The 16,837-nt window shown below is 42.0% G+C and overlaps 2 protein-coding genes and 1 long non-coding RNA gene across 4 annotated transcripts; 2 read left to right on the forward strand and 1 right to left on the reverse strand.

Annotated features, from left to right (window-relative positions):
- Nucleotides 1-21: 21 nt before the first annotated feature.
- LOC125773811 (uncharacterized) lies at nucleotides 22-4,908 on the forward strand. Its single transcript, XR_007420393.1, has 2 exons — nucleotides 22-481; nucleotides 608-4,908. It is a non-coding gene; the product is annotated as an uncharacterized LOC125773811 (long non-coding RNA).
- A 1,790-nt stretch (nucleotides 4,909-6,698) lies between these two features.
- On the forward strand, nucleotides 6,699-11,737 carry LOC125773133 (uncharacterized). The gene is made up of 4 exons (XM_049444302.1): nucleotides 6,699-6,902; nucleotides 6,984-7,092; nucleotides 7,173-7,319; nucleotides 10,668-11,737. The coding sequence occupies exon 4, from the start codon at nucleotides 10,668-10,670 to the stop codon at nucleotides 11,682-11,684; it is 1,017 nt and encodes a 338-aa protein (XP_049300259.1). The 5' UTR covers nucleotides 6,699-6,902; nucleotides 6,984-7,092; nucleotides 7,173-7,319; the 3' UTR covers nucleotides 11,685-11,737.
- LOC125772379 (diacylglycerol lipase-alpha) lies at nucleotides 7,507-16,630 on the reverse strand. 2 transcript variants are annotated; one of them, XM_049444053.1, is made up of 11 exons: nucleotides 15,912-16,630; nucleotides 14,326-14,420; nucleotides 14,136-14,242; nucleotides 13,466-14,070; nucleotides 13,287-13,385; nucleotides 13,013-13,213; nucleotides 12,482-12,900; nucleotides 12,030-12,404; nucleotides 11,779-11,911; nucleotides 10,415-10,522; nucleotides 7,507-10,321 (listed from the first exon to the last, which is right to left on the reverse strand). In XM_049444053.1, exons 2-11 carry the CDS (start codon nucleotides 14,418-14,420, stop codon nucleotides 8,684-8,686), a joined length of 3,780 nt encoding a protein of 1,259 aa, XP_049300010.1. In that variant the 5' UTR covers nucleotides 15,912-16,630; the 3' UTR covers nucleotides 7,507-8,683. The 2 variants fall into 2 exon arrangements, with proteins under 2 accessions (XP_049300010.1, XP_049300000.1); XM_049444043.1 differs by having other exon boundaries at nucleotides 7,507-10,522.
- Nucleotides 16,631-16,837: the final 207 nt, after the last annotated feature.

Here is a 16,837-nt window from a genome sequence, read left to right on the forward strand (position 1 = left end):
TTCCAAAATTACCATTTGAATCGTTTTCACTCAAGCAAATGGGGTTAAAAAGAAAATTTAATATTTTTTAGTTACTTTTGATAACTAAAATCACACAAAATAATAGAATAAACACATTTTTAATTGATTTTAAAACCGCAGTTTTGAGCGACAAATTTTTGTTTCAATTTGACATCAAGTGACAGCATTTTGTGCAGTCAGCTCAAAATGCTGGCGCTGTGTATTCAACGCATCAGTTTAAAACTGTTTTTTAGTTTATATAATAATTGTGATATTATTGTTTAATTCATTCAACAAAATAATCGTTTGCGAAAGTCGATATTCCGATTTACAATAGATGCACTTCGTTTTTGAATGGATTACGAAAATGTTTTGAAACTTTGACGGTTCATGTGGCAGCACAAACAGACAGCATGAAAATAGCACAAGCCCGGTGTTCCATACATCTTTTGTTGTGTTATTTTTAAATACGTTAAATGAGGTATTTTACATCGTTTAATTATCAAAAACTGGGTGGTTTTAGCGTAAGTTAGCCATAAACTAATTTTTGAAATCATTTTAATAATCTTCTTCTTGGCCTGGGCACGTCGCGACAACCAATTTCCAGGAATCTTGCTTTAGGGCTGCAGCCCTCCATCCACCAACGAAGGCGAGTGGATCGAACAACAGCGGTGTCAGCAAAACAGGTGGATCGGGCAATTGCGCTTGGCATGCGGCGTCAGCGGAAACGTTCTAGTTAGCCGAATGCGTGTGGTCGTATCACCTGACCATCGTTAAGCCAGATCAGCAGAACAGGAACGTACGAACCAGGTTCGATGGGAACTAGCGCAGAAAATAGAGTTTAGTTCAGTTTGGATAGCCATCGCGATCACTGTTTAACTCGAGTTGTAAAGTGAATAAAAATATATTTTTTTAATATCAATGATCAGCCACAATGAGTGTGACCCAAAGTGAAGTGACTTTACAAAGTGGTATGTCCATCAGTAGAGCGCCATCTGGTCACCACGGCAAATCGAAAATGAAGGAGCCTTGGTCGAAGAAAAAATGGACAAACTGACACCGGAGATCCTAACCCTGATTCTGTAAGTAAGAACCAGGTAAGATTTATCATTCTGTAAATAAAAAGTAAGTTAGGGAAGGTAGGGAACGACTTCGTAAAAAAATGCACGGAACATTTCTTATTACATTCCAAATCTTCCATCTCTTTTTCGAAGGGTTTTCCAAGGTTTTGTTTGATACAAATTGTACTTAATCTCTTGTAGTTTTCGAGAGAATAAGTTAAACTTTATTCAGACCTTTTGGTCGTAAAAGAAATTTTATTTCTAATTCTTAATCTAATGTTCTCTACTGCTCTATGCTGGAACGCGATTCTTTCGATATATCGTATTGCATCGGTATGCATTAAATTTAAATATTTAATTAATCATCTTTACCTTTCTTTTGAGTGCCTAAACGAAGATCAATTGGTTGTATTTCTAAGCATGATGTTTTTTATATTTTATTTACGCTGTTGATGTTCCCGTCTCCCAAGTCGAAATGACTAAGCTCTCCGCTAGTTTGCTCTTCGCGTTCGAGAACCTATGCCGCAAGAAGGGGGAGTTGGGTTCGTCCATACTTCGAGCCGTCCCGTGACGAATTGAAACCTGAAAGCTTGAAAGAAAACTCCCGAGTTCTGGTTTTCAATTGATTTCTTTCGAGTGCGAGGACTCCTTATATACTTTCAAATTAGTTTACAATTTACTTCCTATTTGTTAACTATCTATAAACGTAACTCACAGAACCACGACCTATTTGTCTCTGGGCCGTTCGGGTTAGGTAATGGTTCCCCTAAATCTTCTATTTCTATTTGTTCGATAGGATTGTCTTGTATATTTCTTTTCATGTAGAACGTTACCCCGACGATAACTTCTACTAAGATTAACAATATGTTAGTTAAAATTGCAATTGCGAGAGCGTGATGTTAACCTGTCTAGTGTTGCGGTTCGATTGGCAAAATCTTCAGGGATCCTAACTGTTTTTTCGCTGATCGCATCGAGGGTACCGAACAATTTCTTATTTCTAAGATCTTCGATGGTTTACATACGGTGCAATTCATCTTCTACGTCTTCTCCACCGAATATCATTCCTTTTATCATACCTAACAAGCTCCGTTTGACCTTACGCGATCCTCGTGCTACGTACCAGATCTCACGTTCAGCAGCTATCGTCTGTTGGCGTATCATGGCCACCGAATCATGTAGGGCATGATCGACGGACGGTTGATTTCGTGCTTTGTCACTGAGCCTCTCCAATTCGAATCTTACCTTGGGCAGCCTGCTTGTCAAGTGCGCGAAGCTAACCTCGCGGCGTGTTTCTTTAGACAGGCGCAGATCACGCCGACTAAAGAGCAATAATACTCTGACTCGTTCTCTTTTGTGAATGACAAATTTATTACAACTAATTCGCGGTTTTATAGCTAATTACTGCTGACCGATCGCGGTCAGCAATTCTTATTCTTATTGTACATGTGGTTGTTATTATTTCGATATCGAGCGTGTCATATTCTCCGTTGGCGACACTGTTGATGTCCTGCCGTGGTTAAACGTCCGTCTCGAAAGTTCTTAGCACTTCTCCACGCTGCACTAAACAGGTTCCAAGATGTGTGAACACGAGTCCCTAGGAAGTGTTCCTAAGGCTTACCCTGTATCGACTCATGGATCCAAACTCTCTGTCCGTGCACCTCTGTCCATGCGTCGTTTCGGCGTGGTGTTGAATCGAATCGTTGTTGCTGACGTCTCGTGCTCTTTTTATTGGCGATTTATGCCTTACCAATGAGTGTGACAAGAGATGTTCCTTCTGGCGTATGTCCACTGTCGCGACTTTTACTGCTGGTCTTGTCAGTACAGTCTCTCCAACTTGTATTTCCACTGCGCGAACCCGGCCGTCTGTCGCCTCAAAGGTTTTAACTACTCGTCCCTTTAGCCACTTTCCGGGAGGCGCGTTGTCGTCAGTAAGGACGACGACGTCATTTATTTTTAATGGGTCGATCTTATCCGTCCATTTGTTGCGCCGGATAAGGGTAGGAAGATATTCCTTCTTCCATCGATCCCAATATATTTTGGCGTGGTGTTGTACCAACTTCCACTGCTTCCGATTTACGCCTGACGGAACGTCTGCGAAAGGAGGTACTTCGTCCACTGCCCTGCCAATTAGGAATTCCACTTCCTTTAGTTCGTTAACACTTCATCTACCATACACGTTACCGGAATGTGAGTTAAGGGTCTCGAGTTCAACATAGCTTCAATCTGAATTAACGTGGCGCGCAAGGTTTCGGGTGTTGGTTTTCGGAGGTTCCATTGCTTCGAACATGAATCTAAGGGCCTTTTTGATTGTTTGGATCAATCGTTCCCATGATCCTCCGAAGTGTGGTGCTGCGGGTGGATTGAAAGTACATTGAATGTCATATTTCAATGCCGCTTCTTTCCCCATTCTGCGATCTATTTCTTGCAACAGCTGGTTCTATTCTTTTTCGGCTCCAACGAAATTGGTACCGTTATCGCTGTACAGGTGTGTTATTTTGCCACGCCGATGTTGGAAGTTCTTCAGACACACTAAGAAGCTATCTGTGTCTAGCTTTTCGGCTACTTCAATATGCACTGCCCTAGTAGACATGCAAGTGAAGACTTATAGATTTGTCGTTTGGTTTGGCTTTTTAAAAAAAGATCAAACACTGGACGAGTCCACTTTATTGAACAACACCGTAAGAAGCGAAACTGTTAACTAACTGCTCGATGTCGCTCAGCACTGTTGGGTAGCCTCTTGGACGCGTCTGTCCAGATGGAATGTGCTGACCTCGCGTGGGAGCCACTACTCCAGGGATGGTTCCCGACGTTCATGCGACACCGCGTGTGGATCTGGTGACATGTAACGAATTCGTTCCCTATCTAGTAAACGTTTCATAACTTAGTTCTTATTCACAGAATGCTAAATCTTACTTGGTGCTTACTTACAGGATCAGCGTTAAGATCTCCGGAGTCAGTTTTTTCATCTTTTCTTTAAACAAGGAACCTTCGGTTTTGATTTACTGTGGTGATCAGATGGGTCCTCTACTCGACGATAAACGTTGATGCTGGCGCGGAACTTCACTTGGGTCACGGTCTCTGTAATCCACTGTCCACTTCATCCAATTGATATAAAAGAATAATTTTACTTTCTTTTACAACAAGAGAGTGGTCTCGATGGCTATCCAAACTGAACTATTCGATTTTCCCTGACCTGGCTCCTAACTGGCTCCTGGTTCGGTCAGATGATCAGAGCAGGAAACCTCGATAGCGAAGAGTTAGAAATAATAGAATATAGACTAAAACTTTTAGAAAACAACACATTTGTGTCATTGAAAATCAAAAGAGGTTCTGAACTACGTAAGGGCAAGCGTAACATTTGGCAACGGCAAGATAATTCTGTTGGTCCAAATTCCAAGACTAGAGTCGGAGACGCTGTAGTAGACACTAGGTTCAAGATCTACGCGTACACACACATTTGCGATATGCCTTCAACGATGAAAGCGATTTCAACGCGCTACCCAACACGCCACTTGATTGACGCCACGCCATATGATTCCTAAGAATCCCGAAAGACGATTTGGGCAGATTAAAGAAGGGGTAATATTGATTGACACTGAAGAAACATATCCCCATAATTGACTCTTGCACAGGAGAAAAGATTATGAAAGGGTCAGCGATAGCAGAGATAATAAACTACACGGCAATCAGCTTCAACAAATTGCACAGCAATTCTCCAACACCCCTCGAATGATGATCAAAGTAGAATAACTCGCACCACTGTACGTTACGACAACAGAACGGAATACCAATGATATCAACCTGGATGAAAATGGTACAGATGAGTAATTCACCTTAACAGAATCCAAATATCCTTGAGAACGACGCAACGTTGGACCTTCGGTGGATTGTGCATAAACATTTCGGCTGTCCTAGCCAAGCTACCCTTCATCCTATGTTTCTCCTACAGGAAAAAAATCTAGAAGTCAGATCATTATTTCCTAACTGCAAAAGAAGTCGAAAGAACCACAAGACGTACATCTTGTCTCAGGAATCATCAGGAATTTCATCCGAGAGGCAGGCGCATTATCTAACATCCATGCAACATACAAACCGATGGAGGACGACCGATCGGATGAGGCGTTACGAAAGCATCAGAAGAAACATCACGCTACGGGGCGCATCAACGAAGACGAGTGGATCGAACAACAGCACGTGACTGAGGTACCATCACAACAGGGGGATCGTACAATTGCGCTTGACATGCGGCGTTAGCGGAAACGTTCTAGTTAGTCGAATGCGTGTGGTCGTATCACCTGACCATCGTTAAGTCAGATGTCCAAATTAGGCTGGTGTCATTGCTCGGTCGTATACGATTTTATCGTACGACCAAATTGCAAGGGGTGTCATTGCTCGTACGATTTGGTCGTACGATTTTTTTTTGAATTGGCAGTTAAAACAATTTGTTTACATGAACGCCGAGAAAATAACACCTATTTCGCGTTTATACAAGCGAGTTCAACTTGTTGCAAGCGACCGTGCAACCAAATCAAAATCATTTGATTTGGTCGTACGACCAAATTGGCCTTGCAACCTTATCTGTCAAATCCCATACATTTGCCTTGCAACTAGTCGTATACGACCGAGCAATGACACCAGCCTTAGGGCCCAAACCAGGTTCTATAGGAACTAGCGTAAGAAATTTAGTTTCTTACAGTTTAGATAGCCACTTTTGAACCCGAGATGTGAAATGAATAAACATTATTTTTGTATATCAATTGCAACCATAATTTCGTAACTTGTACGTACATCGATAATATCCGAAAAGTGTCTTCCATCGATGAAAACGTGGTCATTTTGGGAATATGTCTGCTCTGGTGATCTACAGTGAGGTTCTGGAAATGGCGGAGATATTAGGGTCAGCAAGGCCTCTCCCTCAACCCCTTGTCTTGTCGGAGGGCCTACGAATCCTAGCTGTTTCTATCTCTATCTCTATCTCTATCTCTATCTCTATCTCTATCTCTATCTCTATCTCTATCTCTATCTCTATCTCTATCTCTATCTCTATCTCTATCTCTATCTCTATCTCTATCTCTATCTCTATCTCTATCTCTATCTCTATCTCTATCTCTATCTCTATCTCTATCTCTATCTCTATCTCTATCTCTATCTCTATCTCTATCTCTATCTCTATCTCTATCTCTATCTCTATCTCTATCTCTATCTCTATCTCTATCTCTATCTCTATCTCTATCTCTATCTCTATCTCTATCTCTATCTCTATCTCTATCTCTATCTCTATCTCTATCTCTATCTCTATCTCTATCTCTATCTCTATCTCTATCTCTATCTCTATCTCTATCTCTATCTCTATCTCTATCTCTATCTAAAGTATAGATATCTCTATACAAAGAATGAGGAGGAATACAAACAACGGTTTGGCTTAGATTTAATATTTTTTTAAGGGAAATAAATATCGTAGTTACAATAATTAAATAAAAAATTCTCAAATTTCTTTTTCATTTATCCGTATTCTATCGAAATTTGCGAATATCGTAAAAAAATCCATTCAAGATGTCAGCCCCATATAGGTATACCTAATGTGTACACACTTTGGTTTGATTCGTTGAAATGTCAAACTCGAAATCAAAATAAACTGTCAACTAGAAACAATTCGGAATCCCTTTATCAAGAACGGCCGCAGTTCAGCTGAACGATAAAGTTAAATGGTGTAAGAAAAACCTTAATTAGTGAAGGGATTCATTGCAATTCATATCAATAGTAAAGAAGTCTTTAGTTCCACTCGGAGGTGTACGGTTTCTCAGTTACTATCTTGTAAAATTTTCGACACAAACACAACAGGTATTTGGGATCAATTGTTTACCTAACAAAACAAACCTTAATAAAGATTTCACATTCTGTTAAATCATTAATTTCTTCCAGCTCCAGTTTGATTGATAAATCATTCTATATTACACCGCTTTCACCGCACTACATTGAATCAAAATAATCCGGAAAAAGGTAAAGCTTCAATTCGGAAGCCATCGATTAGGTAAGGATAGTTTGTGTTGCACCAACGTCGACGTATATTAGCTGTGTGTTAGAAGATTAACGATTGTTTATTACTTTTAGTATCGGTACGGAAATTGATAGGTGAAGGACTTTCAGACTTTAAGACTGTTAAGTTAGCTTGAAAGCAACGATACCGCTGTTGATATAGGACAGAACGTTCCGATTGCCGACACTGTGCCTGAAGTCGTTAACAATTGGGTGTAAAAGGTATGTAACGTTTCTTAAACACAATAAGTTTACGCTTTAGATTGCAAATTTTACCATAGTTGTTGAATAGCTCATCTTTGCGACATTCTTTAGCCTTTTGACGGAGGCCAACCACTGCAGAATTAAGTTGCTGCTGTAATGTATAAAATGTACTACCTAAACAGTCTAGCTAAACAACAATAAGATATTCAAATACAAAATTCGATTTTATTCAAAATATCAATAGATACGTTTATCATCATCTAGTAACACAATACCATTTTCGATAGGCTACTGTAGAATCATTTTGCACGAACGGAGTCATTTATAATGTACGACAATTTTCTATTGTTTGTAAACCGGTCCAAAATATGCCAAACGGCCTATTTTTTTAACTATTGGGGGTTTTTTTTGGGGGATGGCAAGAAATTGGCCATTACTATTAACAGAACAGAAGATTCACTTGCTTTGCACTATTGTGGGGTTTTGTAGTTTGATCTCAGGTTTAAATTGAGTAGATAAGTTTAATAGTTGTTTTAGCAGGATGGTTTTAGTTTGAATGCTCGTTTAATTTAAGTGTATTTTTTTAATTGTTTTTTTTTTTAATGTAATTTTGTTTCGCTCTCTAATACACATATTCTCTTTCCATTGATTAAGATCGTAAATTTAGAATATATTACCCTTGTTATTCATCCATCTAACATTAGAATTATTCGTTAATCATTTACGCTACAACAATTTTCTTTAAATCTAATTAGTAATGACTTCTTTTCCCACTTGTGTGTGTGTGTTTTTGTTTGTTTAATTTTTACAATGCTATTCTTTGTTTTTTTTCTTTAATTACTCTTCAATACACATTCTATAAATTCAATTCTCAATCAATCATCTAGTTTCATACTATGTTCCTCTTTAGTGGATACACCACCCCCCCCCCCCCCGGGGGGGGGGGAGTCATACATCACGTACATTGTGTTGTGTATAGTAAAATTGACATTCACAATTCACAAATTGAGATATACATCTCTACTATTCGATTAGCGTTTAGTGAACACCTAAGCAATGAGATACGATCATTTGAGAGTAATTGTTAGATATTTCTGAAATCCGAATCCGAGCAGTTTCGGACGAAATTCGGCCTAGATCTTGTTTTGGGTTTACGTGCTGCAGCAAAATGGAATACGTAACGAGCATCACAGGCCTACTTGTTTTTTTTTGTTTGGCACACTGTATCGGTCCCAATTTGGTCCGTGTTGAGCAAATTGTCACTGAATTAAAGAGAGCTCGTATGAAATTAACCCTTTAGACATGGCTATTGAACCGGAGGTAATTTAATATCACTACTCACTGTCAGAAGTAAAGTGAATGTAACTGTTACGATGCGCACACTAGACGTTGCTCTCGTTTTTGCGCGCTTGCGGGATGTGCTTGTTGGTGGTGAGTGAGGCGCAGGAGCTTACCGGCGAACCATGCGACTCGACACTTTCCGTACCGGTGGGATTAAACCCATCCACAGCGATAATGTGTCTTTCCGTCGGATGTACAGTGTTTTTCCTTCGCCCGAAGCCACTGTTTGGCGATGAATGTTCCGCCAGGTTCACCAGCAATGGGAAGGTTTCGTTTCGTATCTCTATTGTAGTGGCGAGGGTCTCCTGAGTGCCTGCCAGCTTGATCGGTGTTATTGGTTTGATGGATTTGCTGTAAGATGCTTTCGTGGTGTCACTGTTGTTGCCGTTTTTGTTATAAAAAACGGGAAAGTGTGACTCCAGCAAACCGGCCTTTACCGGCGGTGATGGCAAAGCGGGAACTGTGTGGATCGGGTAAACATTATTATTGTCCTCGTTTCCTGCTTGTGACGAAGATGCACTCCAGTCGTTTGGTGGCCAACCGCTTGCACCGGCATTGCTATCCGGTTGGAGGCCTTTGTTGATGAAAGCATTGCCGCTGGCAACTTCACTGGGTTTGCTAAATTTGAAAATGTTAAACGACGTGTACTTATAATTGTAACATTCTCGGTGGTTGAACTTCTGGCAGCATTTGCCGTGCGGCGTGCTGCGACATGGACAGGTCGGGCAGCTAGAGCTGCACCGTGTTGCGTTATCACTGACCTTACCGAACGCTCTTCTTGTCTCGGTAGCATTTTCATTGAGTATATCTGGCACCAGAATGCTTTTATTACCGTTGGAAGCAAGTGGCGGAATATTTTTCTCACTGATTGTAGCTAGAATGCCGTTCTCCTCCATTGTATTTACAGGCTGCTCGTTATCGTAACTCTCCAGGGTGGTACTCGAATCGGACGATGGTTGATTTAGGACGAATATTTTGCCCATCCGCTTGTACTGGTAAACGGTGCGAGCATCTTCGGCGCAGGTTGATAAATTGCCGCTCACTTTCGGTGTGCGCCGCAACACTTTCGGTGTGTGAAGTTGCGATTCCACCGCCTGTAAGTCACCGACACGCATCGGCCGTGGTTCCTTGCCATTTTCTAACGCCTTGTCTAGCCCGCCCGTCATACCGGTGGAAATGCTTGCCCGCGAACTTATGCTGGACAGTTCGGACAAACTTTCCGGACTGGCGAGCGGTGCCATACCGAACCAATCGTCGTGGATTAGGTCAATTTTTTGTATTTCGTAGGAATTTCTGCGTGTGATGCCGAGCGACAGGTTGTCCGCCCGGTACGCCGCCGTACCGCCGGACGTGGTAGGTTGAAACATGAGGTACATATCGTTTCGCGTAGGATTAGCTGAGGCGATAAAATTTAACGTTTTGGCGGCGGTACCGCTGGTAACCGAAGGAACACGGGTAACGGTTGCCATTGTCGATGGAACCGCGCTTTGTACTTCCGCTAAAATCACAGTTGTTACTTCGCTCGGCCCTGAGATGCTCTTAGGAATTCCGCTATCTTCCACTAGGCTGGACTGTGCACTGTGCGGTCCGAGCACACTGTCGGCGATTGATGATGGTTTCGAAATATCGATCTGGTGCTGCCCGAGTGCCGCTGAGTTGAGGGACTCACCGCGCTGTAGCTGTAGCAATTGCATATTGGTAAAAGAAGTTTCCAGACAGATCTTATGTTGTACGACAGGTGAAGCGAGATTTGGTTGAAGTGTTTGGCTTACGATTGACTGTTCTCCTGCGGTTCTCGACCCTTCTTCCGTGTCCGTAGAAATAAGAGGAGGATTAGTGAATTGCCGATTCGGTTTTTGCGGTCCAATAGATGCTACGACCTGCAAGCAAAAAAAAAAGAGTTGCTTGTAAATTTAAAAGCTGTTTTTTAGCATAATTTTATACTAATAAAAATTTGCAGTACTTTAAAAATGGATTATTTTATTGTTTTAATTTTTGAAAAAAAAAATTCTTTTCTTGTTTTAGATGCATCCCCAAGAGGAAGCCATGGATGTTGATGAAGTCCCAGAAAATATGAACTCAAATTTTAATGCGATCAGAAAACGGACCCGCAACGGTAGCAGAATTCGTAATCTAAATGTTTCTCTTGCAAAACGGGAGCATAAAAATGTAAGTCGACACATGCGAACTAACGAAGCAACCTGTACGGTGTGGTTATTCCTAAAGCTACTACTGATTGTTGCTTGTGTAGGTGTTTTAATTGTGTACGTAAACAATAGCGACAAGTTGGGTCAACATTTAAAAAACAATTACTATATGGCTTACGAGCAATTGTCTCAACTATCGAACGATCTATGTACGAAACGTCAAGCTAACTTTACACCCATACTGGAATTAATCGATGGTAATATTATAGGCCAACAGCATTTGCACGGTGAGCTGGATGAATGGTTTCGAACCGTTGGAAACTCTTCATTTAGCTGCGCATTATTCGTAGGAGCAACGGGTGTGGGTAAAAGTTTTACTGCCAACATCATTGCGAAACATTATCCATATCCGATGAACGTTTTACACGTGTCGGGTAAAGAGTTCAGCGATGAGAAAAGGCGACATGCAGCATTTAAGATGGCCGTTTTCAAAATCCTTCAAGAAGCGCTGTCGCAAGGCAAATGTACGTACTATATGCTTGTGTTGGATTATTTAAGCCACGACGATATGCCATTCGTGAGGAAAATAAGCGACCGGTTACGAGTGTTGAGTAATTCCCATCATTTAATGCTGCAAGCACTGTTCGTATTTCGAGGGACTGCGCGTAATTTAGACAAGGATACCATCCAACAAACAATACCTGAGGCACGATTCATAAAATTTGCCCGCCTTGGTAGAAACGAGTTAGAATATTGTATTCGGCGCGAAGCGTTAAAGATTGGCATTGATTTGAGGGATAGAGATTACATCGTGGAGCTGGTGGCAAATCAAATTAACGAGACGAGACACGGCTGCAAACCGGTTCGTGCAAAATTGAGTTTGTATTCCGTTTAATAACAAAGAAAAAAAAACATTCCAGGGACAGTTAGTATAATGTAGACAATAAACAAAGTGTTAAAATGTGCAAAAATGTACAATCTTTACTTACCTTTTCGAGTGCTGCTAACACTGTGTCGGGCATGTGATCTTGAATCATGACAGGCGATATTAAAACCTCATCGAAATCCTTATTGTCAGCCCAAATAGCTTGATACACTGGGTCTCGTTTTTTCAGCATTTGTCTAGCGCGATTGTAATTATATTTATAAATGAGTTATTAGTTATAAAATGAGATCCGTAACACTTAAGATTTAGAAAAAGAAGAAGAAACAGAAAAAAATTAAAGTAAACCATACTTACTCCTCTTGGATTGGATGGTGTCGTACGATATGTATGATGCGGCCAGGTGGATAAAGTGGATGATGAAGGGTTAGCGCTATGGAATTATCGTTCGGGTGTACCGTGCTTTGGCGCGCACTGTTACGTTCCTGCTTATATCGCTGCACGTTTGAATCCTTGGTCGACATCATCATCACGGATGTCGGTTCCGGTCCACAGCAGCAACAGATCGCGGAACAAGCGATAGTTTTCCATTTTGGATCGATACTACGCTGGATGGCATTGATCAAATCTGCCCTTAGCGCTTCCATCTGGTAGAGACCAATTCGTGGCACAACATCCTTGCCCACCACCACGGAAGTGATGAACGATTTGCTGTACTCTACCGCAGGCATACTAGCGTAGGCGAGATGTAAAAAAGCCCCATTATAAATTGATAATCATGTGTGGCGCGATAATTTGTTGAAGTTTACCTCAGTAACCCACCCGGTGGTGAGTAGCTGTAACAGTGCAGCACATCGTACTGCTGCTTCATCAGTATTGCCAATATAGACGCTGTACCGGCACCGAGCGAATGGCCTACCAGTATCAACCCGAAGCGTTGCGTACCACGGGCAGGATTGTGTTTAAGGGCACGTTGGATAAGATTTTCCTCTTCCAGCTTTTGCTTGATGTAGATCGCCGCCTGCACCATACCCTTGTGGCCGAGCCAATCCTCCCTCGGTGGATTCAGTGGTAACGGTTCACCTTCGGCATTCAAATCCGTCAATACATCCTTCATGCTAAGCGTACCGCGGATACTGATGACGATTTTATTGTAGTTATAATCAATCGCAACGAAGAATGGTGTTTCGGCGATATCGACATGATATGTAGCATAAATAACTTCAACCTAAAAGTAGAGATGCAAAGTAAAGCAGGGTGGAAGAGACAGAGATAGGGTACCATATGTTAAAAACCTTGGTAAAGAAACGGGGAATGTTCCAAAGTTCCTACACTATTACCTCTCCAAGTTCCAGCATCTTTTTGAGAGCGGCGTAATTACAGAAGCAACAGTTATCGTCCACCACATCGACTGTATTTCGTCTGCAAAAACAGTAACGCAACTCGGAAGCCAATTGACACACACCGGTGCTCGAGTGGCTCATGAGATACATGGGCCAACCGTATGCACCTTGCGCAAAATACATGTATCGAATAACAGTCTGTGAAAAGTGGAGTTCAATACATACATTAAATGTAATCAAAGTAACCTCAAAAACTGAAGAGAACATTTACCTGAAAATGATCATAATCTCCGGAATCATTTAGTGCCAGAAACTTAGTACCGGCGTTAATAGGGACACCAGATAAAAACTTGTGCGTTCCGTTCTTTTGCTAAAAACATATTCGCATAGAAAGAATCGTTAGTACAATGCCGGCGACCTTTGCCTGATGTTTGAAGAGTATGTTCTCACCTGCCGCACAATAACTTCACGTTCAAGCTTTTGAAACTTCCGCAGCAGCACCAGTCCGGCCACAACATCAGATGGTACAACGTCTAGGTCACGAAAAAAATCGCTAAGCAGTCGTGCAATGTCCGTGAAAGAATTACGACTTCGATCGCTGTTTCCCATGCAGCAGAAGAGCAACCGACACCGATGATCCCAGCTGTCCTGATATGCACGGATCACTTTCCGCTGTCGCCAGTTCCGGCTGCGACTGCCGCTGCGCTTGTAGTTGAAGCGCGATTCGGACTCGCGCATCGACCGTTGGTATTTCTTCATCTTCACCCAGGACCGTCCAGCCGGATCGAACGTGCACCAGACGGTGGTGATCATGCTGAGTATGACGAACAGATTACAGGCTATCGCGGCTAGCATCACCTCCTTCGGTTCCGCTGCCGGGCAGGTCGCATAGTTATCTCTTAACCAGGTAATGCCTACCGTTAGCAGACCGAGATCGATTAGCATCAACAGTACCCGCCCGTACAGCAAGTATTGCATCGACGCCCGCGGCTCGGTGTCGAGAATGCTGCCACGCATCGATACCACACAGATGGAGAGCTCCAGACACATGCACACTGCAAAACGCATAGAAGCCATGGGATGGAAAACTGATCTAAGGTTTATTATTGAAAGATCTTACCTGCCAGCAGTACCATGTATCCAATCTGGAAATACCATAGCTGTAAAACACAATTCTCTGTGCGATCGAAATGAAACGTTAGTGTCATTACCATCAGCACGACGAGCCTAAAATATGTTGCGAGAATATAGCGAAGTTAGTGAGTACAGTATATTAGAAAGCTACCCTTGCCAAAGGTTAGATTTCTTACCAAATGAAATGAATAACTAGCAGGAATAGACCAGGGACTACGAGATCGTCTGAACCGACGGACCATCTTCGTTGAAACACTACAATACCAGGCATCTAGAACAGAAAGTTACTAATGAAACCCATCCACTAGATATCATAATACTATGAAGTAAGAATCAAATCTGTTGAAAGATGTTCAATATTTCCAGTATGTTATTTATTTATATTAATTTTATGTTAGCCGTGCTGTCATCCTCAAAAGCCTGAGGTGTATACAATTTCCGCAAGGCATTTCCTTCTTGTACTTTCCCTTTATCCCGGACATACTCGGTTGCATCTCCAGTATATGTGAAGTAAAAAGATGCAAGTTACCAAATTACTTGAAATAAGTAATTTAAAATGATCTTTCAACGTCCTGCGAACCAGGGAATTTGCATCTTGTTCCACGAAGATTAACTTCTTCAACGTTCTTCTTAATTCTTCATTGCTTAACGACCTCTAAGGTCATGCCGGCGATTTCCAGGCTTATTGTTACCACGTCGCCGGTAAGTTCTTGGGGGACAGCCCCAAGATGGGATATGAAACCCGGTCCTGTCGTGTGGAACCATCTCCAAAACAGTATTAAAGGTCGTGAATAGAAGAATTGAAGAAGAAGAACACATGGAAGGTCATTAAACGAATCATTCAAACGAATTCGGCTGCCTTGAAGAATTAACTATAGTATTATGTCCAATAATAAATTAGACAAAGTCAGTCGGTAAGCTGAGAAGACCTGAATAAATGTAAGTTTATTCAATAACCGATATCCCAAGGGTTTTTGGAGACAGACGCGATGTCTGTCGCCGATTCATCTCTTCGATAAATTGATTTCTTTGCGATTATGCATCATATAGTCTATTCATCATTAAGATACAGCCACTAGCAGCCTGTACTATGTTCAGTTTGTAAAATATGACATCACTTCGATTTGCACGGCATCGGTTCATGGCTGACATTGTAATTGCAGTATGTTTTTTTCTTCTTCTACATCAGCAACATTGTCCAATGTCTAAAGCAACACACAACCGTCTCGCTTTACCGCAAACGGTTAGATAAGCAGATGTAAACAGGAGTCTATTTTGCTCATTCAAAATGCTTAATGTATTTTTTTTAGTTTTAAGATATTTATCAGTACCCGTGACTGAAAAGTAATAACCTGAAGTTGTACACAGTTTAGATACTTTGTTGGACAAAAGTAAAAGTGCTTTAAAATGCCTTCAACTCTTCGCTATATAATCGTGGAACGTTATCGCGTAGCATATGATATAGATCTTTTTGCTGTAAACCAAATGAACCATGAAGAACTCAACAGTCAAACAAACAATCACAATGTTGGCCATTTTTTTACCCAACAGGTTTTTAATGGACTCAAAAGTAGGTTTATCTTTTCGGACAAAGAGGGGAGGGGAGGGACAAAAAAAGGTTAATCTTCCTTGTGTTTCTCTACGCTCACTGCACACACGGTCTCAATCACGGTTTTGAACTCGATGGAACGTGACACATGCTTTGCATACGCGTTAAAACTTTCAAGCCAGTGCTGTACATTGGAAGTTATAGTGTACTCACCGCGTAAAACGGAACCGTTCAGGATGATAGAGGGTGATGATAGTGCGGGAGGGTGCACACACAGAAGTGAATTTGATGGAGGGGTTGATTGGGTGGATCCAGGTGAAGAAACGTGGGCAGGAGTATTACGACCACTTGGCGTTGTACTGCGAAGGCACCATTGCTTCTTCCGCGCTGCCACTGTCGGTACGGTCTGATGCCTGCGGCTTCGTCCTCTGGTGGAGTCCGGCCTTTCGCATCTGCCACACGGTCCGTTGGAAATGTTGGGCTTCCGGAACTAAGCGTTACTGGCCATGTAACGCACGGAGCGGTAAAACACTGCCCAAGCTCTGAGTTCACGCACGAAACTGGCAAAAACGGTAAGAATGACTTCCACCTTTCGTTACGGCTAGATACGGCAAACGTTCAAGATGCGGTGTGTTCCGCCTTATACATGCAGGACGCGTTCGTATGTAGCGGCGGCTTCGAACGTTTAAATGGTCTGTTTTTCTAGCGGAATGGCACGGGCAACAATCCGTTGCCTAATTCGTTTTCGTGCAGGAATATCACTGAGGGACGGGAAATTGGTCGCCGTCGCGACAATCATCACACCGCACGCATACAGCAAAACCATTGCTAACTAACACAAACATGTGCGCGCGCCTCAGCGGCACAAGTGCGCAAGTGCACGCAAGTCCCAAAAAAAAAACCGATATGCGTACTAATCAACTGTACCCCGAGCTCTAAGAAGGTCCCAAAAAAAAAACCGATATGCGTACTAATCAACTGTACCCCGAGCTCTAGGAAGGAAAAACTTTCTCGCCTAACCGTTTGCCGAGGGTTCGTCGACGTTCGTCAACATGCCGTCGGGCCCTGTACAATCATCGTGGGTCGTGGGATTTACAAATGGTTTGCTTATCTTCCCCGTGCATATTCTATCGTGTGGT

The sequence above is a fragment of the Anopheles funestus genome, chromosome X (genome assembly GCF_943734845.2).
Source record: "Anopheles funestus chromosome X, idAnoFuneDA-416_04, whole genome shotgun sequence".
In the NCBI taxonomy this organism is placed as follows: Eukaryota; Metazoa; Arthropoda; class Insecta; order Diptera; family Culicidae; genus Anopheles; species Anopheles funestus.